Source organism: Lolium rigidum, chromosome 2 (assembly GCF_022539505.1).
Source record: "Lolium rigidum isolate FL_2022 chromosome 2, APGP_CSIRO_Lrig_0.1, whole genome shotgun sequence".
Lineage (NCBI taxonomy): Eukaryota > Viridiplantae > Streptophyta > Magnoliopsida > Poales > Poaceae > Lolium > Lolium rigidum.
The window spans coordinates 63,149,088-63,174,976 of record NC_061509.1 but is presented as its reverse complement, the minus strand read 5'-3'; the positions used below and the strand labels follow the sequence as shown (position 1 = coordinate 63,174,976).

At 46.0% G+C, this 25,889-nt stretch overlaps 2 protein-coding genes across 3 annotated transcripts; one reads left to right on the top strand and one right to left on the bottom strand.

Moving 5' to 3' along the window:
* The first annotated feature begins 10,716 nt into the window (after positions 1–10,716).
* Positions 10,717–14,194, top strand: LOC124686592 (chorismate mutase 2, cytosolic-like). 2 transcript variants are annotated; one of them, XM_047220520.1, is made up of 5 exons: positions 10,717–10,932; positions 12,843–12,929; positions 13,021–13,164; positions 13,443–13,535; positions 13,747–14,194. In XM_047220520.1, the coding sequence occupies exons 1-5, from the start codon at positions 10,732–10,734 to the stop codon at positions 13,999–14,001; spliced, it is 780 nt and encodes a 259-aa protein (XP_047076476.1). In that variant the 5' UTR covers positions 10,717–10,731; the 3' UTR covers positions 14,002–14,194. The 2 variants fall into 2 exon arrangements, with proteins under 2 accessions (XP_047076476.1, XP_047076477.1); XM_047220521.1 differs by lacking the exon at positions 10,717–10,932 and adding an exon at positions 11,832–11,921.
* Positions 14,195–20,661: 6,467 nt separating this feature from the next.
* On the bottom strand, positions 20,662–22,160 carry LOC124689812 (probable N-acetyltransferase HLS1). Its single transcript, XM_047223281.1, has 3 exons — positions 21,897–22,160; positions 21,598–21,734; positions 20,662–21,511 (listed from the first exon to the last, which is right to left on the bottom strand). Exons 1-3 carry the CDS (start codon positions 22,158–22,160, stop codon positions 20,662–20,664), a joined length of 1,251 nt encoding a protein of 416 aa, XP_047079237.1.
* Positions 22,161–25,889: the final 3,729 nt, after the last annotated feature.

Sequence of the window (25,889 nt, the reverse complement as noted above, 5' to 3'; positions counted from 1 at the left end):
ATGAGGAGGGGGAAGAAGCGGTGCAGCAATTGATCTATGAGAGTGCCCATGGTCCGGAACCCGACGATGGAGATGACAACGATTTCCAAGACTTTCTGAATGATTTCGGCGAGGGACTTGAGTCTGAACAAATTAGAAGAGACAACGAAGTGTCCATCACAAACTCCGGCGAGGTGTATATCTATGTATCAATTAGTCTATATGTTCATCCCTAGATGCATTCATTTATTTGTATTGCACTTATTAACGAATAATTTTTTGTTTTAGCCTTCTGGATCATCGAGCAAGTCCGTTAGATCAAAACGAGGCCCGACGCGGGTGCTAAAGGGCGAGGGCAGGTTAGCCCTCACGGCATTCAAGGATAATGGTGAACCGAGTGCAGCCCAAGGAGTTTTGCCGCAAATTTACAAGTCAATCCGGAGTTATTGTTAGGGACCATGTACCGATCAGCATTCAAGAGTGGCATAAGCCGAAGAACCCGGAGAGTGGTGCTAGTTATGTCAACGACACGATGAAAAAATTTCTTTGGGACACGCTATCGACAAAGTTCAGCCTACCGGAAGACATGACGGAAGGCCGGAAGAATAAAGTCAAGGAATGGACATGGAAGAAGATGGCCATACAATTCCGGACCTTCAAGAAAAATTTATGGGACAAATATAAGAATGAAGATCCAGTATTCGATGATAATCTAGTGAAGATAAAAGATCACCGGGCCGCATTTAAGGAGTATAAGCAATCGTCTACTTTTGTGTCCCGATCGAAGAAAAATACCGAAAATGCTGCAAAGAAGAAACTTCCGCATCATTTGGGGTCGGTGGCTACAAGAGTGCCATTCCGAAGTGGACAGCGTTTGAGAATAAACTGATTGATCATGGAATCACTCCACAGACATGGGACTGGCCCGAACGGTCCAAGTTCTGGTTGTTCGCTCATGGGGCAAGGTTGGACCCAAAGACAGGGCTGATCGTTGCGAAGGGAAAATGGAAGGAAAAAATTGAGGCAATTGTACCGAAGCTTGTAGATGCAATTGAAAAGGTCGAAAGGGAGAGTACATTCCCGATCGAGAGAATGACGAGCCGACACTCGCTCCGGGGAACCCCGAACATGTTGGACGGGTACGAGCTCGCCCAGGTCTCACCATGAAGGAAGCGTGGCCGGACAGCGCCGACACTTATAGAAGCCGTTCGCGAAAGAAGAAGAAGGACGCCGACATTGTAACGGAGTTGTTATCTAGGGTGGAGGCTCTTGAGAGAAATCGGAGGGCACCTGATCAGCCGCTGTTTCTACAGGATCCACAAGCCGATGCTGCCCCATCTCGGCGAAGAAGCCGGTGTCGGTTCCTCGCATCTTGACGGATGTGGAGGAAGCTACCCCGTGGATTATGTCACGGAGAAGACAGATTGCGAGCTACATATGTTAATCAGGACCGCGTCCGTTAAGGTGGCGGTCGGCTATGTGTACCCAAGTGAAGATGGAGCAATGCACCATCATATGCCCATTCCACCTGGTTGTGTTCGTGTCGGGGTGGATGAAGTTGTTTCGGGTTTTGAAAAAGTGGAGCTTGATATTCCTAGAGGTGAAGATGAGAGGACACTGGCCGATGTCAAGCACGGTTTCGCCCTATGGCCGAAGAAGTACGTCGTCCTTTTGCAAAGGCCACCGACTCCTACACATGAGCAGCAAATGCCATCGACTCCTCCTGGTGGCAGTCCTGGTGAGCAGCCAAGTCCACACCTACCCGAGAGGGACCCCGGCGTGAGTCCACCATCTCGAGATCCTCCGCGTAAGACAGCGTCCGTTAAGCGGAACGGTACGCCGCCTAGGAAGAAAGCTAGAAAGGAGAAACAACCGCCGCCTACGAGAAGTTACCTTGGGAAAAAACTCCGGAGGAAAACGCGGAGGCCGTTCGGGACGAGGTGAAGAAATTTTTGCACCGAAAGTGCCAGAGATACCTTTCGAGAAGACACTAGATCGGGAGAAAGTTGTGCGTACCGTTGACAATCTATATGACCCTGTACCATCGCCGCCATCTGACTATGCGCGTTCTATTGAAAGGTCGTATGACAAGATGATCGAGGCGACAAAACCCGTTCAATCGGGTATCAGGGAGATAAAAGGGATACACGAGTGTCTACCAGCTCGGACAACAACCCGTTCAATCGGTCGCCCCTCTCAAGGTGTTTGACGGGAAGACCGTTCAAAGTTCTCGACAAGACGCAACCGATTACGCCTTAGCTGAACGAGCATATCGGTTTGTTCAAGGGAAAGATTTGGTCGAGAATCTCAGGAAGGTACCAACATGTATGCGTAACTTGCATTCGTGGTACCTTAAGGCCTCAAAGGAAGGGATCCGGACTATCATGGTGCGAGTTAGGGAAGAGCACTACTTCCGTGAAGTACTTGTGTGAACGTTGACTTCGCCGAACTCTTTCGGTTATACAATCTCCGGGCCCTCGACAAATCAATCATCAGTTGCTATTGTCCGTAAGTGATTTATTTATTTAATTTGAGAAGTCGTTCATTGTCTCGCAGATTATAATCTTTTGTGCGCTATATTATGCAGATCGAAGATGCTCGAATGCAAAAGGGACGATATCACAGACATTGGGTTCATTGACCCGAACACAATGCATGTTAAAACCATAGAGAATCCCCTCTATAACAAGGATACACCGCAGACTTTGCTAAGGTTTTTGAAGCGACAACGTGACAAAAAGCTAATACTTTGGCCTTACAACTTCGAGTGAGTCTTACTCGTCTTATAACACATTATATTTTGCTCACCGTATGTCAAAATTTTAACTAATGACTTATATATATGACACTACATATTGAAACGTGCGTAGGTTTCACTTTATTCTTCTCGTCATCAATTTGGAAATTGGAGAAGTTGAAGTCTTGGACTCACTAAGCAAAAAAAAGGATCTATACGTGTCTTGTTTTTTAATGCTCAGAAGGTAATTTTAATTCTTATCGGTTTGTTTCGTTAATTTCCTGCTTTGAACTAATTGATGACTCTTTTATGCATTTTCTTTTGTCGAGCAGCGTATGGCAAACTTTCATCAAGGAAGATACGTCCCGTGAATGGACACCGAAGCTGCGATGGCGTGCGAAAGTAAGTAGTACTACCTAGGTCCACACACCTTTTAATTATCATACTTGACTATTGTTTGATTGAATTATATTCTTGTAAAGAAATGCCCGCAACAACCTCCGGGGACCGATCTCTGTGGATTCTTCGTTTGCGAGTACATCCGCAGAATTGTCAACGAGAGAACGAATAATGAAAGAAATAAAGAGGTACAAAAACAATCTTCACAAATTTGTTTTGTTATCATAAGTTGTGCTGAGTTTCAGTAATAGTTGTTTCATGTATTCATTTGTATCTTATTCTTTTATAGTTGGCAAGAAAGCGGAACAAGCTCTCAATCGATGACCGCTTCATAGCAATAGGCGAGGAATTGGCGGGATTTTTCCTTCGGGACGTCATACCACCACTCGCAGAGCACCACTATGAATGAAGATGTACATGTTACATATATAGTTGACTCGAAGAGTACCACTATGCTACATGTAATAGACATATATAGAGTACGCCTCGGAGAGCACCACTATGCATGAAGATCGATCTTCATGCATAGTGCTACTTAATTTGCGATCTTATGCAATAACATGTGTGTTATATTATATGCACCAACTTGCTATGCATCATCTTGATCTCCATGTACTACCTAAACCCAAACGCGTTTCTGGTGCATCGACGCGATATGAAACAAACCGATATCCCTAAACCTCTCCAAAACCCTAAAAAGCCAATTCTCGCCGCGGCAGAGATTTGGGCAAATTCCCTGCCGCGGGGGGAACCTTTGGTACCGGTTCGTATTACCAACCGGTACCAAAGATCCTTAGCCCTGAGCTCTCCTGGTGGCCCACGTGGAGGCCCCTTTTATACCGGTTCGTAAGCAACCGGTACGAAAGGGGGGGGCTTTAGTGCCGGAAGTTTTATACCGGTTGCAAAACCGGTACGAATGCCCCTCTGGAACCGGTACGAATGGACGTTTTTCTACTAGTGTGTACTGGGACTAATAACAACACCCTTTTTTTTCCTTGTAAACAAAGGTTTAGATAAAACTTTGCAAGTATCATGGTTTTACCGATACCCATTCCATGTTTGATCGCAGTCATCTCTCTGGCTTGGTGAACTGGTGATTCGAAAATGTGCACAGAAACATTGGTAGCACGTTGAAGTGAATGGCCATCCCAGGTTCAGCTCCGCTGGCCATTGAGTAGTCTTTCAAGAATATTTATTCAGTTCTCGTTTTTATTAATGGTACTTTCTTAAAAGGATGGAGAGATTACATTGCACATCAGAAAAAGAGTTCACACTCGGTCAAGCACTCCTGCAACGAGCCACAATACACAATTGACATTTGTCCTACCGCATTGGACCAATTCATGAACAGACATGTTGCAATCTCTCTGAATTTTTGCACCAGCATGCGTCTGGTAGAAGCTGCATACCAACACTGATTCATGAACACACAGAACAAGAGCTCTTTTTTTATTTGTACAGTTGGCAAAAACTATAGCTATATGCAGTAGGAACTACTACTGTTTCGCCTCTACACCAACCAACTTCGCAGCAAGCCTGAACATCAAAACAAATAAATAAATAAGTATCAATATATCATTCACCATCATACTAGTTAGTCATTAGCCTTAATTACAGCATACTGCAAACAATTAAACCAAACGCAATGACCAAATTAACGGTCTTACGGCTAATTCAGTTACACCAGACAAACAGACTCATTTGAACGCTACCGCTTGTCTGAAACTTAGTCCGGTTGCACACCCAAAAACTCCACTTGTCTTGCTGATACAGGCTGATACACGCAGCAGGAGTGTATTTTACAAGTCCAGGACTCAAGAAAGTATAGCACTGTGGAATTTTGACTTCCACCAACAGAGGATGGTTCAACCTTCGTGACTGCATTCTCTTTCACACAGAGACATGCATAGGGCATATGCAGAATCTTCAGAACAAAATTAGATACCAGAACAGTTAGACCAACAAAACAGAAACCTAGTCAGGTTAAGTACCCAAAAAGTCGAAATGTCTGGCGAAAACCTACCAGTTGCAAAGCTAGTACTGGATATAGATACACATAGGAAGATGACATTGAACATATCTTAATAGTAGTCACTACAATCATCTAGGATTTTCAACAGGTTATAGCATGCTATAAAATGTTGACAGCCATCAGAGTATGGTCCAACCTTCAAGTGTGCATTTTCTTTCAGAATTGAGATATGCATAGGCATCAGAACCAAATTGGAATTCAGAACCGTGCATCCATGCCTAATCTTACCAACAAACGAAGAAAAGTGCACCAAAATGGCAGCCAGGTCATGTTGATGAACTCACATGTTCAAGGCAGTGGTGCTTTATGCCCCTAGAATGATCTGAAAAGATAGAATACACACACATGTGAGATGGCAAGTCTTCTAATATCTCTATATTAGAATTCTTCAGGACAGGAACAATATATCTATGGTTTCATGTCACTAACCGAAACGAAGTACTTACAATCTGACAAAAAAAAAGTTATTCGAACTGACCTACACTAGTTGTAGGTGTTTGAAACAGGTAGGTACAAGATCAGTTATATACCTAGAGTGTAGAAGCTAGTGTAGGGGATGATTTTGTCCGTGAATCTCATGTTGGTTAACTTCCTGACTTGGCCTGAAGTAATGTCAACTGTGTATGATCCAGCATGTGTGCTGAGGAAGATGACGCCTTCTGCGGATCCAACCAATAGGCCACCCGACATGCCATCCCAATCGGGCGTGCTGCAGGAGCCAGGACGGGGCACCAGCATCTCGAGATGCATGGATGACCCTGCGTCGCGCCCACGCCACGACGCCGTCTTGACCGGCCTCCCTTGACCACACGTGGAGGCTAGAATCCTCCAAGCCGGCAAACACAAGCATGCCGTCGTCTTCGACCGCGATAGAGGACAGCGTGCCACTGGTAGTACTCGTGGAACTGGGTGTCGATCACCGACAGCCGCTTTTCAGCAATGTTGTACTTGAGGATTCTGTTGCTCATATTGCAAGGGAAGTAGGCAGTTTTCCCCCGTAGAACAGTGAAGCCCAGACCGCTGTCCATGAACCTCATGTACTCGATCCGTGCCAGGGTACTGCTCCATGGCGGCATCCGGATAGTCGACGAAGATGGTGTCGCTCCAGTCACCGGACACAGACGAGTAGACGGAAGCGAAGGCGAGCCTGTCGAGGCCCGCGAAGACCACGAGGAAGGGGCCGCCGTGGCAGTCGACGTGGTCGCAGCCGTCCAAGGCGCAGAGCACGGTGGCGCTCCAGGAGCCGTGGGTGAAGTCGGGCAGGACGAGTCGGCACTGCTCATCCGTGATGGGGTCCCAGACGACGAACTCGATGTCCGGCTTGGGCGGGAAGCTGTAGAGGAGGACGACGCCGTGGCGGGAGTCGAGCACGATCCAGTTGCGGCGGTGGGTGCCGCCGGGCGGGCGGAACGACGTGGTGGGCACCAGGAGTCCAGGACGCAGTGGTGCGGCTTCTCCGCGCTGCCCTTGTTGTGGATGAATCCGAGCAAGGGCTTCGTCCGGCGGTGGAGCTCGCGGTTGGTGCGGCAGAAGAGCGGATCCGGGACGATCCGTCGCCACGGCTTGCAGGAGAGGGAGGCACGGACGAGGCGCCTGGAGTCGTCCGACGGGGTGCGGAGGAGTGTGTCTCGGATAACGTCATCGGGAAGCTGCGGCGGCGGCGAGAGGCGGCTGCGAGATGAACTCATCCTGCTCCGGTGGGCTTTGCGGAGCCGGATCCTCTAACATTGAGGAAGCAAGTCAGGGCAAAGAAAGAAGCAAAGTCAGGAAATTATAGCTTAATTACCCTATTAATTACTGTAGGTAATTACTGTAGATATTAAAAATTAAACTAAGTTTTGTTACACCATAATTTTGCTTCTATGTAATTACTCTAAATACATAACATAAATTTATATTATCTAATTGTATTCTATTTATTTTAACTTAAACTACATAGTTTGGAAGAAGGAAAGTTAGGGAAATGTAGCTTACCTAAGTTTGCTTCTTCAAGTTAGAGGATCCAGTTCCGGGCTTTGCGTGCGGCCTGCGAATGGGGATGGTTTCCTTTTTTTTTTTTTCATATAAAGGCCGGTGTCAGTTTGGATCAAATGGTTGTTTTTTCCACGCGTTCATTTGCGCCTGGGGTGTCTGGGGCCTGACCGTCTGATACATATAATTTTTCCTACTTTTTTCCCTTTTTTCATTTAAATATAGTTGCAAATATTACACAAACTAATACTAGTACATAATTGGGAACATGGTTCTACACAAATTAATACATAGTTTGGACATGGTTTATATAAACTAATACATAGTTAAAACATTGCAAAATGAGAAAACCTAACTAGTGTTGACTTCGTAGATTTCGTATTTTTGCTGCTAAGAAAGAACACTCCCACGCACTCTCAGTTACCTAAATTGAAAAATCCAATTAATAATGATAGCCCTGCTGGTCCTAGGGGGGACGGACATCCAGAAACCGCCACTAGCAGCTTTAATTGGGTCGTGGCTATATTCGCTGCGAAGACAGAACACTCTTTTAGTTTTAACTGTCGTTGTCCGAGCCGGACTCGCTGGTGTGGTAGTGCCTGCGGCAGGATGTGTCGTTGAACACCATGACGATCATCTCGCCATCCCCCTCGTAGAGAAAGGTGAGCTGATAGTCGGGCTCGAGAGCGAGGTCGCGGGCGAACTTGTCCCCTCCCTCACCCCGGTGTGCATGTACATCTTGCCATGCCCGTCGAACAAGACCTCTACAGGCCAACGGCAAAAGTTGCAGTTGGCCTCCCATAGCTGCAACTAGGCCAGCTCGACGCCATCGACGAACTCGGCCAATTTGTCCGGGAGCCGCTTGATGCTGACGGGGTCCTGGTCATGCGAAGGAGGAACTCGAAGCACAAAGCATAGGTCCTCCTACGAAGATGACGATGGCGCCGGCACTGACGACTGTGGGGCCGTAGCTGCTCCACCTCATTGGCCCCAGCCTCGACCACCTCGTCGGCCATCTGGACCCGCCATGGAGTTCCTCGCGGGGTTGGTTGCATAGCAGGAAGAGCTAGGCGGCGCTACGGTGGAGGTTGTGGCGGCTAGGGTTTGTGTGGAGGAGTGGATAAGGAAGACGAGCGCGCGCCCTCTTTATATACGCCGGAGGCAGGCGAGGGGCGCGGCACTCATGGCATCGCCATTACTTTAGTGGCAGAGGTGGGCGACAACCACTCGGCAGGCGAGACATCGGCATTAACGTGGCGCAGACTGCCAAAGTGACGCAGCGACGCCAGTTACTGGCGCGCCTGAGAAGACGCATCGAGCCAGGGTTGCTGCCAGGCGGGCCTGACGAAACGTCTGCCAGACGCGAGCGGACACTCGGCGCGTCCACGCAGCGTCCGCAGAGACGCATCCAAGGCGCATATTTGGGTCAAGTTTGCGTCTCCGCGGATAGCCCGGACACTATGCGTTGGGCCGCTGGACCTGATCCCCCAGACGCATTTTTTCGACCGCGCGGACGCAAACGATCGCTCAGCGTCCGTTCACCCCGTTAGAGATGCCCTTATTCCATATTTTGGCAATAAGTGATTTGAGATCCCCGCCCCTAGAGAGCTTGTTTATTTTAAACCGTACCTCGTACCTGTTTAGAGCATCTTCACAACAGCAGGGCATGGGCAGGTCGGCCCGAACGGCCCGGCCCGAAAATCCCAGACCGGGCAAGATCGGGCGAGCACATCGGGTCGGGTTCGGGCCTGATTTTCAAGCCCGAACATCGGGTCAGGCCGGATTCGGCCTTGCAGAAAACGTAATTTAAGCCTAGTTTAGGCCGGGCTGGGCTTTTGACATCGGGCCGAGTTCGGGCCTAATTTGTAAGTCTGAAGGTTGGGTCGGGTTGGGTTCCGGCCTGGGAATTTCAGGTTGGGCTTTTTTAGGCATAGCCCAAAACCCGACCCGGCTGGAGGAATGCCCAATTTTGTTTCCCGTGCACCTCTCAATTTTGTTTTTGCGGGTCTAACATATCATCTGGCGACTCTAATCCGAACCCAATCCACGGGTGTGGGGGGTGTGGGGGGGAGGGCTAGCGGGGCACCAGATGGACGAAATAACACTGCGGGCTAGCCTTGTCAAAGACTAGCAGAAGATCCTCTGCATCAAGCCCTTTCCACCTCGCGACGACCTCCCGCACCCCAGGTCGCCACCGCAACCATCCCTCGCCGCTTTTGGCCATTTGTCTCCGGTAGAAATTCCTCCACTGCAGTATTTTTTTTTCGCAACCCGCGCCATCACGCCTCCCCATCCGCCACCCATACTCCGTTTCCACCCCGTGTCCCCTTACACTCCAGGTGTTCAACAGTTTGCCAAGGTGATGGACTCGGACGATGAAGAGGTGCTCGCCCCTGCTGTGAGGGAAGCTGTCGGTGACGAGGAGCATCTTGCGATGTTGGTCGCCCTCCTGACCATGATCGTCAAAGAGGATAAGCCGAGAATTAGTGGTTCCACATTAGGATGGTGCTGTTGACGTGTACAAGTAGATTGCCTAGCCATTTCCATCAGTTCGGACTTTTGGTTCAAGTGGCTAGTGCATGAAGCTTAACATGGTATCAGAGCCCCAGGTCTCGAGTTCAAATCCTGGCTTTCACAATTTATTCTAAAAAATCCCCGCAGCCTCCTGACGTGTGTATTCGGCCTTCCGCTGCCTCTTTGCCTCTCTACACGTGTTGTCTTCTCATCTTCCCGTCACACGTGAGAGGGGGTGTTGACGTATACAAGTAGATTGCCTAGCCATTTCCATCAGTTCGAACTTTTGGTTCAAGTGGCTAGTGCATGAAGCTTAACAGGTGCAAGAGAAAGTTGAGGCAAAGAATGAAAAGGATACTGCAAGATGATTTGGTGGAGCATTTGTCGAGGCTCAAAGGAGTCGCCTAGTGGCAATGATGAACATCAGCCACACAAGGAAGCGGTGGCGAGAGGCAACGCTAGGTGCGGGAGCGCAAAGATAGAAACTTTTTTAAAAATAACTTTTTAATTGTTTAAATTAAAAGGCTCACAGAAAGTCAGGAGCCATTTGTCCGACTACTATATTCGTTACAAAGAATCACTGGTCTATGCATTGTGCTTGATGCGAACTTAAAAAAGTAGACACTTCAACAAATTTTCATTATAAATACTACATACTACCTCTATCCTAAGGCTTAAGGTCTATTTTTTTATAGAAATCAAACGAAGTAAAGTTTGAGCAAATTTTTAGAAGAATTTATGAATAAATATGATATTTTGTAGGTACCATATGAAAATATATTTTATTATCTATCTATAATGCTATTGATTTTGTACTTTTCATGTTAATGATTTTTGATAAAAACTTAGTCAAATTTAACATATTTTCACTTTCTAAAAAAATATAGGCTTTAAACTTTGGGACGAAGGTACTACAAAGATTTCACATCAATTTTGCTGTTGCTTCAGTTTTTGTTCACTGATTCGCCACAGAGAACGTGCAAATCACTTACATTGACGTGCCGCCTTAATTTCCAAGCGTGTTGACCTACACAACGACCAGCGTCGCTTCGTGAGCGCGCCTTTCACTTTCCCCACACCTGACGAGCCGACCAGAGCAATGGACGCGGGTGGCGGCGCCGGCGAGCAGCTGAGCCTATCTGCGGTTCGCGACCAGCTGATCCGCGAGGAGGACTCCATTGTCTTCGCCCTCATCGAGCGCGCCAAGCGCCCGCGCAACGCGCCGGCCTACTCCGCCGCCGCAGGCGGCGGCTCCCTCGCGGAGTTCTTCGTCCGGGAAGCCGAGGCACTGTACACCAAGGCAAGCCTCCTTCACTTCTCGGCGTCTTATCCAGAAATTAATCTCACATGCTCGGGCGGGGGTGGCATAATGCCACCGGATCGATTCAGATTTAGCCGTCCTATTACTGTACCTGGTTCAGAATTTGATCTGGCCGTTCCATCCGTTTTTGACCGTATTGTAGTGCAGCCATGATGAGCTTCGATAGGAATCTGGAGTTCATGGCGTGGTGTCATTTTTGGGGAACTGTTCCCGGCTGTGAAATGTCTCATTGTAGGTACTCCCTCTCTCATAGTTTATTAGACGTGCGCGTACTCGTAGGTCGCAAATTTGATCAAGTTAGCATTAGTTATATGTTATAAAAATTATATCATTAGAAAGTTTAGATGTTCTATTTTCTAATGATATAATTTTTGCATTATATAATTTAAATTATATAGGTTAAATTGATGACCTAGGGATACGGGGAGGACTAGTAAACTGAGAAGGAGCACACACATAGGCACACATGGATAAATATGATGGAATTATAAGCATGTTGACTGTTGTTGAATTTATCAGTCATCTTCATCATTATAATTGTGATGACAGTCCTCTGTGTAACAGTCACACAGATCTTAGAGAGGCTGGACTTGGATTTGCTTCTTTGGGTCTGCACGTTTGATGTTGGGGGCACTTGTTCACTTGGGTCTCAACATTCGATTAATTAAAGGAAATGGTCTGTTATTATCTTCTTGTGCCATATTCTGAGAATCAATCCTTGCTTATATTGGCTTGTCTAACTCATCAGGACTACCTCCAAAGGACAAAAAAAGAATCTGAAATGCGACAAATTCGTATTAACACAATTTCTAACAGATAGCCAGCTTGACGAGGAAAATGCATAAACCAGCAGCCAGGAACAGTACCCATCCCCTTCGATCCCAGATTCCCAGATGGCGGCGGCCCGATGCGATCACCTGGAGGCAACAGCCGGTCCTCGCATCGAGCCTTCATCACCTGCGAAGAAAGTAAGCAAACCGGTGACAAGTGGGTTTTGTCTCAACATGGATCGACCACGTGGACAGTGGCGGAGCTTCAGCTGGGCAAGGCTGGGCAGCTGCCTGGGCTCTAGCAAGAACCACTTGTTTAAGTTATAGAATGCATAGAGTAGTTAAGTAAATGTTCAGTGGGAAAAAAGCCATTGGCCAAGACCTTTTGTGGTTTGCCCAGACTATCTAGTTTTGCTAGCTCCGCCATTGCACGTGGAGCCGCTGGCAGCCGGCCGGCTGTCGACGCATTGGCCGTCACCCGTGGGTAAGTCATCCCATCGGACCACCGCCGCCTGGCAAGAAAGGAGGCAGACTGGAGACTCCTAGTCTGGCTCAACCACTGGAGCAGCCTCCATCGCCTCTGGGTGGTCGCATCGGGCCGCTGCCGTCTGGGATCATAGGGAACGAGTGGTCGCAAACTGGTGCAGCTTGCTCTGCCCTACAGATTTTTTCCGGCACACAATTGGCGCACACTCAGGGCCACGATGGCAGTTGGGTCACCCATTAGGCAGACACCGAAGGCCCTCATTTGTCTGAAAGTCTGTTAAACGGTGTAAGCAGATCATTACTGCTCCTTGCAAATAATTGACCATAAAAGTCACTGGTTTGTGCAACAGAAAATTTGAGTCACTGGTTTGTGCAACAATGGTCCCAAGAGTTACTAGTTTGTGCAATTTCCTCCCAACTGGATGAAGAAATTCTCACAAAAACTAAGATAGGGAAAATATTTAGGAATTAGGAATTATTTTAAGTTGGTATCCTATCCAGGACATCCTATTGAAACATCAAACTGTTTTATTGACAGTAAAACATCGTAGATATGCTTATAGTGTGATATCTCATTAATTATGACTCTGCATCTGTGTGCATGATCTAATTTACATCTGTGAAATATCATAGGCTGGACACTATCAAAAGCCAGAAGATGTTCCATTCTTTCCTCAAGATCTTCCGCCACCTCTCTTTCCTACCAAAGGTTACCCAAAGGTGAATACTGCACTTTAACATTATAGTATCAGGAACAGACGACTTATGACTTACTATTACTGGGATGCTGAGTTACTTGTTCTGTTCTTAGGTTTTGCACCCTTCTGCTTCACGGGTCTGTGTGAATGATGCAATATGGAAGATGTATTTTGATGAATTACTCCCATTATTCACTGCGATTGGTGATGATGGTAACTATGCAGAAACAGTTGCATTAGATTTTGCATGTCTGCAGGTATATGTTGAACATGGACATTTATTTCAACGAGTGAGAAAAAAATTACCGATCGAACGGCTGTAGTGAAAAGTGGGATGTGGCTGGGCAAAACCAACGACCCAGATTCATTTGCCCCTCTCAGATGGTTTGGTTGGCTGGGTAGTCTTGCAACATTTATAGGAAGAAATGTTCCATCTAATTAATAATGTCATAATGTGTATACATGATTGTCATTTAGTGATAGTCACTTTGATGCAAGTGTATATCAGTGAAATATACTGATCATTTGCTTGTAGGCCCTCTCAAGAAGAATCCATTGTGGTAAATATGTTGCTGAGGTGAAGTTCAAAGATTCTCCTCAAGATTATAGCCCACCAATACATGCTAAGGTTAATTTAGTTAAAACCTTATACTCCGCCTCCCCATATTATCTTCCATATCTTACATTGCTGAAACTATTTATATTTTTCGAAATATAATTTGGTGGCTTGTTTATATTAATGCACCTTGACCATTCACATTTGAACAATAGCCACTAGGCTAATGTGTGCTATGTAAGACTGGAGCTTGTGATTTTCTTTATCTTCCCGCTCAATGCAGGACAACAATGCTCTGATGAACTTACTAACATTCAAGGCGGTTGAAGAAAAGGTCAAGCAGAGAGTAGAGAAGAAGGCCAGGATATTCGGACAGAATGTCACTTTGGAGGAGGACAGTGTTAACAAGCAAGATGGCAATGCCTGTGATAGTGAATGCAAAGTTGATCCAAAAGTGCTTTCCAAGTTATATGATCTGTGGGTAATGCCTTTAACAAAGGATGTTGAAGTCAAATATCTTCTTCAGCGTCTAGACTGAATCACCAAACAATTTGAGATGAACAAGTATGTTGTAGCCTTTGCCATATAGTGGAAAGGCTTTATCGAATGTGTCCTTGAAAATTCGTGTAAAGCTTATTTTAATACATATGTAACAACTACGCTGAGTGATATACAGCCTCTTGGTTAGTTGAATAATATTCCCCTGATCGTAACAATTTATCACTGAACCAGCTGTTCAACATGGTGGGGTGGGGATAGTCACTGCATAACTATGGTGGTTGATCCTGAGGGCTTGCTGAATTCCAAGAAAGCCCTACAAAACCAATGCAGTGTGAAATAAATTTCCAACGTCAGTATCGGCAGCCACTGCTAAAGCCTTGTGGCAGTCAGTGCCTCCAGAGTAGCACAATCTAGAACAGGCTCAAAAACTATCGCTGCCTGAGCTCTGCTTTCTGGTCTCCAAATTAACAAGAAATCTCGACATGGGCTACTTCTGATAGGCCAACTGTCGCACTGGAGAGAGGGGAGGAGATGCAGATCTTCATGAAGACGCTGACGAGGAAGACGGTCATGCTGGAGGTGGAGAACAGCGACACCATCGACAATATGAAGGCCAAGATCCAGGTCATCCTCCTCTTGTCCCCTCACCTTTTTTTTTGAAGAACACGATTCGTCCCATGTGAGATGATGATCCTGGAATGGGATTGGCAGGCTCCGTTTTATTTACCTACAAGTCGGCATAGAAGTGAAACCATCTGTGTGTAGTTGCCTTCCTCCTTTGGTACCAATTTGTTGCAGCGTGATCCTTTGCCAATTGACTACAACATTCAGAAAGAGTCGACACTTAATTTTGTCCTGAGGCTCAGGGGAGGGATGCTGATTAAGGTGAATTTCAACTTTAGTTCAAGCTAGACATCATCCTTAGTTCCTTACTCTGATGCAGAACTGTTGCACTTGCAGGCTAATTTATCCTGGAAAGCAGCTTGCTGACAATAAAACTGCTAAAGATTACAACATTGAAAGTGGTTCAGTGCTCCATCATATCTCGTGCTCGCTCTGAGGGGTGGTCACTAGAAATATATTCAGGGTAGAGCAGCTTGGTTTATGTTATTTTCTCCCTACCATTGCACTTAACTTAAAGCCATTCCCTTGGCATGATCGGAATGCCATGTTTTTGGTACATAGGTGACTAAACAAGTGAAGAACCTATTTATCAACAGCTTTGTCATCTGATTAAATGTCAAGCTTCCCTGTCTCTACTTTAAACCAGAAGCATTAATATATTGAAGATACTGACTCCATGCTTTTCTTCACCTTTTTCTCTTCTGGTGATTACAAATGCAGCTGAAATGTGTAAGCGGATAATAAATTAGCTCAACCAGATTATGGTCCTGGACGCTTGGCTCCATATGTAATAGTAACATTATCCATCTACTGGTTATTCCCCACCTCACTTGGTTTAAACATGCTAAATCCTACTTTGGACTATGATCACGAAATTTCAGGTGTTCTTTTGTAGAATGACTGCTCAGTAGAAATTTAATGCCTAATAGAAAATAAAAATAGTTGGCATCCATCGATTGACAATTAGGTATTAGTTTATGAAATGCTGTATGTAGTATGTCTGTCTTTGTTATGCAAGTTGAGCACAAAAACTGTTCTCTTTGCTCCAACTTGTGATAAGTTTTGAACGGCTGGCACGATTTGAAGGTTTTTCATATTGCAAATGTTTATCTTCTTGGTGGTTGCAAATTTTAAAATAAGCAGGGCATACATTCATCCACGACAGCTATGATGAGAAGCTACTTTTGGGTGGTTATAAAGTAAGCAAAACTGATAGGATGCATATCATCACTTATCCTATTCATCACAACAGTGGGTTCCACTGTGATTATATTGATCTAATCTGTGCTCTGCTTGGACTGTTTGGTATAATGGAAAATATACAGATTTTAATTTATTTCATTATTTCACGCACTAGTAGAATTGTCTAGAACATTTCAAGACAGATGGAACAGGATGTGATAGAAAGTGAGTTGTTTGAATAATGAGTACCAATAGAGGCTTGCTGAGTGCTTCTGCACAAATGATTTATGAAGTGTATCTGAATAAATATGCGTGCTCATATTTATTATTTTGTACCTATGTCGCTAGAAAAATACAGATGCCTATCCTGCTATCTGTTGTTAGGTTTTAGAGCATGATCTGAACTACATCCTTGTACATGTCAGTACAGTCATTTCCAGTATCTTACTTTTTTCAGAGAATAGTCTGTATGCCTATTGGTGCAAAATAATATCTTGAACTACTCTTTACAATTCACTAACTATATATCTTGATTCTTCTAGCATATGTAGTATTTAATTTAACTTTTCAGCTTTGATTTGGTACATTCCCGAGCACCTGCAAGACCATCTTAAGTGGATTGCTGTTATGGATCCCTTTCCGTGCCTTTTTCTGCAAGATCTGTTTTTGTTTGCTTGGCTCACTAGCTGATTGGACAGATATTTTGTTTTTCCTTGGCCAAATTGCACTTTATATTATAATCAGGTGCATTGTGTCATGCAAGTAGATTGGACTTATTATGCATATTCTTGTTTGTATTGCAGTCTTTATTAGGCTCAGGCATGATGTCATGACAGTCATAAATTTATTCTCAATGCATATGATTGCTTTTGCCTTTAGTTTGTAGCCTCCTATCCTTGAAAGTTATTTGGACCAAGAGAATTCTAAAGCATACACATTGAATAGCTTAAAAAAATACAGAAAAATGTGAAATTAAAAATTCCACTTTATTTGTTTATACAAAAAAGAATATCTATCTATTATATTCTGATTGCACTTGGAAATGAAATATGCGAACATCTATTCTGACGTCCATATGTTTTGTCTGTTGTGGCATTAGCGGTTACTCCTGTAAAAGTGTAATGTAGTTTACCCTCGGTTGCATCCCATTCTTTATTTTAAGAACATATTCCAAACCGTCGTACGGAGTACTGTTATTTGGGCTCAGTTGCAGTTAATATTTTGTAATGGTTAATTCGTTGCTTTGAAGTTACTAGTATCTATTTTCCTAACGGTTAATTCGTTTCTTCGAAGTTACTATATATTTTCCTTGACTTCCCTGTTGTGCTGTTTGTAAACGGCGGTAAACATTGTTTTTTCCTTTCCAAATTTTCGAGAACAAAATGATACAGACCCGAGCTTGGCTCTGGTGGTTAGGTTCCTTGTGGTGGAACTAGTCCACCTAGGTTCAAGTTCTAGACTTGACATGGTGTTTGCGTTTACCTGGATTTATTTCAGGATTTAACCGGCGCTATGCTTTCAGTGGTAAATGATGTGTCCGTCAATAGCGAGGCGCCAGTGATGATTTCGTCAACCTCAAGATATACCGGCTCAGTCCCTCGGAGATGCTCGTAGGGGTAGGATGTGCATGCGTGCGTTCATAGGGGTGTTTAGGATTAATTTGTTTCTCATTTGTGTAGACTTGGTGGTTACAGTTTTGGTGTTCTGGAAACGTGCCCCTGGCCGGGTCCAGTGAACATTTCAGCTGCTATATATTGACTAGTATCTGATTTGCCTTTTATGCTATCTGGAGTAGGTACGATGTGATCTCAAAATGGATACTTTCTTTTGTGGACTACCCGTTGAACTGGACCCATCAAACTGATGTACGAGCCTTCTGTTTCGGGGATTTGATGTATGTGATCTTGTGCAACAAAAGAAGATACGGCTGGAAGATACAACCAGGGGAACCATTAGTTATGACCTTTTGCAGTGCTCATTAAGTCATGATATGAACTACAAAGCTTCTCCATGACAGCTAGTGATTGGCTGATTCCTATTTCTTTTCTTGATCATAAATTATTGTTAGTTGGTTGCTGCTGATCCTCGTCACTTGATTTTAGTAAGTTCATCATTATCTGCTTTTTATATATATTCCTTTGGTGGGTTCAGATTTCACCATAGCTAGAGGAGAAGGCGAATTGAGAATCCCCTCCGCCGCCGCCATATGGGGTCATTGGCCATCCATGTCGGGCAAGCAGACGCCAGTGAGCCGGCCCTATGTTTTTCAGGGCCCTTGGGTGAAGTCAACAAAAAGGCCCCTTAAAACTAACATATGTGTACGCATAATTAGATATATAACTATATCATGTATACGCCTACTTTTACTTTATATGCATATCTGATAGAAATAATAATAAAATGGTTGGAAAATATAACAAGTATTTTCTACTAGTTTAATTATCTCAAATAAAACCAAAGACTCCATTAACAACTGCGCTTCAATGCTTCGCAAAAATGCTTCTTCGCAGCACCAAATATCATTGGAGAATACTTATTCAAAGCACCTCTTTGCGTTTCAATGAATTGATTATCTAGCTTTCTCTTTTTCGCAGCACATAATAATTGTTTTGGCATTATAACACCTATAATTATGAAGAAATTTACATGAAATTAGAACCCTAGTTAAATAAATAAGTCATGACTTAGACTAAGAAATAGACAAGATATTTAATCATGAACTCATGGAGGGGCAGGACGGCAGGCAGGTCGGGCGGGGCGAGGCAATCTAAGAGACACAATCACATAGAGACAAGAGACAAAAGATGAGTGACATATGCATCCCCAATGGGCCTGCCGAAGATGGTACCCGGGGCTTACTGAAGGCCCATAACCCGAAGAATACGAAGCCCAGAAGCCTACTAAAGCATCGACTATGGCAAGAAGAGATAGATTAGGAATAAAGAGATTTGTAACTTTACGGGTCGGACTCAAAGAGTCTCCCGAAATTTGTAACTTGTGTAATACGAAACCCTCGGCTCCGCCTCCTATATAAGGGGGAGTCGAGGGACGAAGAAAAGATCGATTTCATTGTCAACACAACCCTAGTTTTCTAGCAGTCGAGTACTTTTTCGGCTGAAACCCTCGAGATCTACTTGCCCTCTACTTCCACGAAAACCCTAGTCTACAACTTATAGGCATTGACAAGTCGATATCTTGTCAATGAGGCAGCAAGACAGTCGAGCTAGGCGATTGGCGAGACGAGAGATGAACAGACGAGCGGTCAGGCAAGATGATCGGCGAGACTAGAGACGAACAGACGGAACACTCAATCGACGTCTATGTTTTTCAAGAGAATCGATTGAGGGAAGCAGCCAAGCAGTGGCCTCGTGGTCGTGGAAGACTGCCAATCGGAGTAGGATTGAACTGATCGGGACATGAGCTACTTTTACTTCTTGCATCTTTTCTAGCTGTCCTTGTTCACTTATAGTCTTGTTTTACCTTTTTCTTTTCAGTCCATAGTAAATAAAAGCCCCAATTTTGGGCCCCCCAACGGCCTGGGCCCTAGGCAGCTGCCCATGGCTGCCATGGGTCAGGGCCGGCCCTGCCAGTGAGGTACTTGTATCCGCCTCGAATGCCGCCCATGCGGCAACGCCCGTTTCGGCTTCCGTCAAGGAGAGGGCCATGGCCATTCTCTACTTCATCTCACCCACCGGCCGTGGTGCCTTTGGGTCAGGCCAAGGAGAGGGTAATTGCCTTTGCCATCTCGTCCTCGTCTACCGAGCCATTGCAGTTATTGAGGCTGGCAGAGGATGAGACGATGTCTCCATCGGTGAGATGGCGTAGATGGGTGTACAACGGTAGTGACCCAAAGTGCCGGTGGTGTCTAGGGTTTTCAAGGAGTAGAGTGACAACTAGGGTTCAAGGGAGTGGGTGAGAGCAACTAGAGTGAAAAAGTTTATATAGGACACGTGAACTTTTGGGCTGCTTAGATTGGCAACATGAAAATATAAATATCTGGTGCCAATATGGTCCACATTGGAAGTGGATCTTATAAAATACGCTTGGCCAATGTGAGTACCCCCGGCAACCCATATCGTCAATGTTGGTCTATAAACCTCCATTGGCAATGTGGTTAACCCAGTTCTGCCATCCCTCATAACCCACACTTTCTTTATTTTTTACAATGTCTTAGATATGGCACTTCCCTTTTATTCTTTTTGATTTTTCCCTTTTATGGGTTGTTCTCTGTATCGTTTTGTACTGATTTTAGCTTCCTTTATTAGATGATTGTGCATCTTCTGCACCTCTATATCTTCTTTGTTCCCCCATGTAAGCTTTGTATCTTCTGTAAAACGTTGACAGCCTTGAGTGGCTTCATAACAAACGGAAACGGTGGGAAGTCTTTTGCCTCGTCATTCTTGAAAAAGTAGAGAGAATAAGAAGCTGATGTGGACATGCCGACTTGTTAACATCAGGGACAAAACAACTGCAAAATGGACGAAGCTTGTGTAATCCAAGCGGTATTGATAGTTGGAGGCGGCATTTTGAGCCGTACTAAAAATTTGTGGGTTTAATCTGAACTTTAGGGGGGCTAATTTGGGCTTTTCTCCTTGGAAAGCTTTGTACTGTACCAGCCCAGGATACAAGGAGCAGCACGCTCCAGCCTAAACAAAAAATTCCGCTCGTTTCATATAGTTGAGACAGATGAACAACCAACTTGAGAGAAAGTCTGTCAGAAGGTGACCTTGTTGTTCTTGAGGGTTACTGTAAAAACCCTCCGCAATATTAATCCATGCATCAATCTGCACCATACACATGTCAATCTACGAATGAGAGTATAACGTATCTACAGTTCTTCGTGGTCACCAAAATCAAAACCGAGGAGACCGTGGAAGGACGTGATGGAACATCAGAACTCTCGGGGATCCACGAACAGGAATTCGGCCGGAGGCAAGGTCGTCCAGTCGTCTTCGTCGTCGTCGCCAGCATTGCCAGTGCTGTCAGCGGTGGAGCCGAGCTTCTTGACGCACCAGACGTCCTCGTCGCAGGAGAAGCTCTGCCAGTGCGGTACGGCAGCGGCTGCGGGGTCGTCAGGCCCGAGGTCGGCGGCCACGACGGCGCAGGCAGGGTTGTTGCGCGCGACGTTGTGCGCGTGTCGGCACAGCGAGCGGAGCAGCGCGGGGCCCTCGGGGCCGGACATGCGGAGGCCGTAGAGGAGGTACGTGCCGAACGGGCGGAACACGTCCGGGAGGGACGGGACGCGTAGCCAGGGCGCGTGCCGGTCGAGCGCGCGCGCCGCGGCGAGGGACGCGCGGAGGAGCGGCGCGACGCCGCCGACGCGGAGGCGTAGTGAGCGCGTGGCGTCCCAGACGCTGAGCAGCGCGAAGGACGGCGGGAGGGTCGGGTCCGGGTCGCGCTCGACGGCGAGGTAGGTGCCGAGGGTGAGCTTGTGGGCGAGCAGCGCGGGGAGGTCGGTGGGAACGAACTCGGCCGGCGAGAGCAGGGAGGCGTAGGCAGCGGCCGCGAGCTGCGGCGGCAGCTGCAGCACGTGGTGCGCGCTGGGGACGCGCGCGCGGTGCCGGTGCACCGGGTGGCCGAGGAACACCGGCCGCCGGAACGGCGCGTACCCGAAGCGGCCGGTGAAGAGCTCCAGCGAGGCGGAGTTGGATGCTGTGGTCGCCATGGTCGCGTGGGCCGCGCCCCTCGCCTCGCACCACGCCTCGGCGCGCCGCACCAGCTCCGTTGCGATGCCGAGCCGCCTGCACACCACCCGTACGGTCAGAGACTACTCGCATATATAGGTCATGCAAAAATGCAGATAATTACACACGTCTGTAGAAATTACCTGTGAGACGGGGAGACCCTGAGGCCGAGGAGGCAGGCCACCTTGGCGAACTGCTTCTTCTTCCCTCGGCTCACCGTCCTGACGCACGCCTTGATCACTCCCACCACCTCTCCTCCTTCCTCTCCATGCTCGGCTACCTACACAGCATATTACACAGCTAATTAATCAACTTGATGTGTACTTCCTCAAGAAAAATATTTTCGTAACTTAACATCACTGTCAAATTAGAGTGGCGTGTACTCGAAGTGTCGGACAAGTGTCAATGACAACAGGGAGAAGGAGCAGGTTATAATTGTTACCAGGATGACATAGTCGGGCGAGTGGCGCACCCTGGCGAACGGGTCGCCGATCTGCTCCACGTAGAGCGACATCCCTTGCTTCTTCGCCGTCTTCTTCTTCCTCCCCTTCCTCCACTTTTTGGCTCCGCCGCCATCGGCATCGACGGTCGACGCCTCCTCAGGGTTCGCCTGGTCGCCGGAGAGGCCGACCTGGCACCGGCGCTCAAGATCCTCGACCGCCGGCAAGTCCCTCTCCATGTTGAACTCCCTAACACGTATCGCCATCGGATTCTCCTCAAACATCACGCTCTAGCTGATCAATCTCTTTGCTCTATGGTGATTTTTCTCGAGCTTCTCGAGCTATGAGCAATCAAGCACTATACGTTATGTAGCCAAACTGATCTGTGGTTATAGCTTGTAGCAAACACTTTGTGAGTGCTTCTGATCGGTTTGGGAGGGAAGGAACTTGGAATTTATACACGCAGGTTGATAGGGAGAGAGAGGCCAGGGGGGCTTGGTGGGGCCATGAGGAAATAACGGGTGATATGCAGAGAGACATGGGATGTTAAAATATTCACGGCCTTGTTTTGTATAATAAGCTTGCGAGCTTGATTTGATCATTAGGTCGATTAACTTAGTGTGTTGAGTATGATGGCAAGCTAGCTATAGTCCCGGAAATAAAATAAATCTCTGTGCTTATCTACTATGTCTAGTGATCTCTTGGGATATGTGCACTTGAACTTTTAGTCATGCATTGCTAGGTTTTTTTTTTTGGAGAAGCACTTCCATGGTGTCAGATCCTTACTTAGTTTGGAGGTATCACACCTTTTCACATTCAACTTACGAAATGATCCAAATTAACTACCAATGTAGCTGGAATTATGTGTCAATGGCATGTATGGAGCTGTTGGATGATGTAACCTTAAAAGTCACATACACAAGGAATCTATACAACTCCTTGAGACACTACTCATTAAACAAATGATTGTTCTAATCAGTGTGTACCTTTAATTTGATTTTTTTTTTGCCATAACCTAAGCCTCCCTTGTGGCAAAAATAATTATTATTGGATTGTAGCTTGCGACATTGCCCCAAAGCCTATAAATTCTAGGACATCCAAACATATATTCTGCTAAGAGAATTTGTGGATATGTTACTCCGGATGTAATCTAGCTTGGAGCATCATATATCCCGATCATAGACTTGGAGGCACAAAAACATATCCAAGGAGCAACAATGAAATGTAATGGAAATTAGAGCTGGACATTCTTTTTGCCCAGTCCACGCTACCGTAAATCGGAGATTCTCTTTACCACTTTTGCTTTAGTGCACATCAACGGTCTAGATTGCTCTATACTCCTGTACGTGTGCCCTAAATTGGCAGCTCGGCACATTGTCTTACATACAGTACATGAACTCACTGTATGACTGTATGTTTTATTCTTCTAGTATAGACAGATATTAAGTTTGTGATGATGAAACAACATAGCACATGTATTTTTTTTAACATAAGGCCTAAACCCAGCTCTATATATAAAGACCCAAACATCACCGCCAAATACAGTCATACATCAAGTTCTGATCCCAAGCATCACAGTTATAAAATGGTCCAACAACACAAAAAACACAGATATCTTAAGTATAGGCATAAGAAACATCAACCCATAGAAGGGAGAGCCAAATCAACAAGCTTCCATAGCCCTGATCTTGGCGTGGAGTCTAGCACGTCCACCAGTGGTCGATCCTTCGCTCTTACGAGAACCCTCAAACTCTGCATGTGAAGTGATATTTGGAACAAAAAATCTACCGGATTGTTAATGATCTTGCATTCAATAGTTAAAAGCTTGTAGAGCGTCCAACATTGGGCCGCGGACATGAACTAAACTTAACTACGAAAGGTACCCGAAAGACCCTGGGTAATGGCTAGGAAATTACCAGGCCCTCTTGGATTCCGGCTGCAATGCAACGAGGAGGAAAAAAATATATATTGTTCCAATCTTTAGGCTCCCCACAAAGAGAGCAAAGACCATTCCAAGTCCCCTGCCTTTTAGCTACATGGTCGCTTGAAGGAAGCCAACCATGAATGAGTTTCCATAGAAAGATCTTGATCTTCAGAGGCACCCGGGTACACCAGACATCCTTGAAGTGTATGCCTGCCGCCCCTTGCGATGGCCAAAGATAGATGGATTTTGCTGTGAACGCTCTAGAGGCCTCAAGTTTCTAGTATACATTGCCCTCAAAAGAAGAGGAGGAGGGATCCAGGTGCAATTCCCTACACAGATTATCCCACTAGCTCCACCTTCTCAGCAAGGCCCAACTAACGTCAGAACCTCACATGCCATCTTAGAGCCGAGTGTGCCCTAATCACAGTTATAAAATGGTCCGTGCAGTAGCTGAAAAGGAGTGGGAAACGGTCTCGGATAGGGGTACTCCATGCCCACCAGTCCAACTAGAAGAAGTTTCACTACCCATTGCAAACCTTATGATTAGCTCCCAATTTGAAATACCTTTCGATATTTTGTATGGAATTCTAAAATTGGGAGCCCCGAGATGAGACATCGCTTGAGAAGAGATCCTTATCTCCTAAATATTTTGCCCGTAGGAGGTCAGCCCACAAACCCCTCCCCATTGTGGTAAAGTTTCTGAATCCATTTTAACATTAAGGTTGTATTGAAGAACTTGGTATTAAGGACCCCCAACCCCCAAACTCTCGAGGTTTACACACCATGGGCGAGTCGACCATGTGATACTTCCTTTTAGGGCCCACTCCTTCCCAAAAGAAGCCGTGGCGCGGCTAATCCATCTTAGCATGAGTAGCTTCATGCAAAAAATAGATGTCCATCGCAAAAAAGCAGGGGGCTCGATAGGCAAGAGCTGGCTAGTTCAAGACGACCATGGGATGCGAGGAATAAACCCTTACATGTGTCAACCCTATGACCCACTTTATCTGGTATAGGAAGTTCCAGTGCACGACAGTTAGATAACGATCGTTGACCGGAAGCCCTAAGTGTTTAATAGGGAATTTTACAAGTTTGAAGTTAAGCGTGTTAGCCACCCTGCATTGCTCATGTGGTTTGACCCCCATCACTACCACCTCGCTTTTATCGAAATCGATCTTAAGACCAGACATGTTTTCGAAACACAATAGGATGAACTTGAGGTTCACGATTCCCAAATCCAATGGTTTGATGAGCACCATAGTGTCATCTGCATATTGCATATTGTAGCTGTGTTACTTTCCCTGGAATGACATGTTGGACAAACCTTTGAATATGTCCCGCCTCATTTGCCTTAGCCAACATCGTTGCCATGCCATCAACCAAAAAGCCGAATAGGATAAGAGAGAGTGGGTCTCCTTGCCACACTCCTCGCGCATTCTGGAAATATGAACTTATCTCACTGTTGATGTTGATTGTGGTATGCCCCCCCCCCCCGAGACAAACTGCATAAAATAGCGTACAACCAGAGTCGAGAAGCCTTTCCAGATCAAGAATTCCAGCGGGAAGTCCCAGTTGACACAGCCGTAGGCCTTCTCGAAATCAAGATTGAGGAACAAGCCCCCCCCCCCCCCCACTATCTTGTTGCATCTTAGCGCATGAGAAATCTCGTGCATAACCACAACCCCTTCATGCAGTCACCTACCTTTAATAAAGGCGGGTTGGCTCCGATCGATGGTCCTATGAGCTAGAGGTGCGAGTCGAATAGCATAGGCCTTGGATACAAATTGAAAGATAACATTAATAACAACGATGGGACTAAACTGTTTAATACTATCCGCCCCCTTAACCTTGTGTATCATGGAGATAATCCCGTAGTTTAGGCGCAAAATATCAACCCTCCCCAAAGTGAAATCAATCAGGAGTTGAAGGATGGGCCCTTAAAGCTTCCCCTAAAGTGCTTGAAGGAAAGAACATGAAAGCCGTCCGGGCCAGGCGCCAAATCCTGCTTCGCGTTGAGCAGCACCTCGTGGAGTTCCTAAGGTGAAAATGTGAGCTCCAAGGCCAAATTCTCAGC

Bases quoted from the DNA above. Each gene is read 5' to 3' on its own strand.
- LOC124686592 (XM_047220520.1), top strand. From the start codon at position 10,732: ATGGACGCGGGTGGCGGCGCCGGCGAGCAGCTGAGCCTATCTGCGGTT. The intron at 12,930-13,020 runs GTGAATACTGCA...TTCTGTTCTTAG, and splicing joins CTACCAAAGGTTACCCAAAG to GTTTTGCACCCTTCTGCTTC. The intron at 13,165-13,442 runs GTATATGTTGAA...ATTTGCTTGTAG, and splicing joins TAGATTTTGCATGTCTGCAG to GCCCTCTCAAGAAGAATCCA.
- LOC124689812 (XM_047223281.1), bottom strand. From the start codon at position 22,160: ATGGCGATACGTGTTAGGGAGTTCAACATGGAGAGGGACTTGCCGGCG. The intron at 21,735-21,896 runs GTAACAATTATA...TATGCTGTGTAG, and splicing joins CGCCCGACTATGTCATCCTG to GTAGCCGAGCATGGAGAGGA. The intron at 21,512-21,597 runs GTAATTTCTACA...GGTGGTGTGCAG, and splicing joins AGGGTCTCCCCGTCTCACAG to GCGGCTCGGCATCGCAACGG.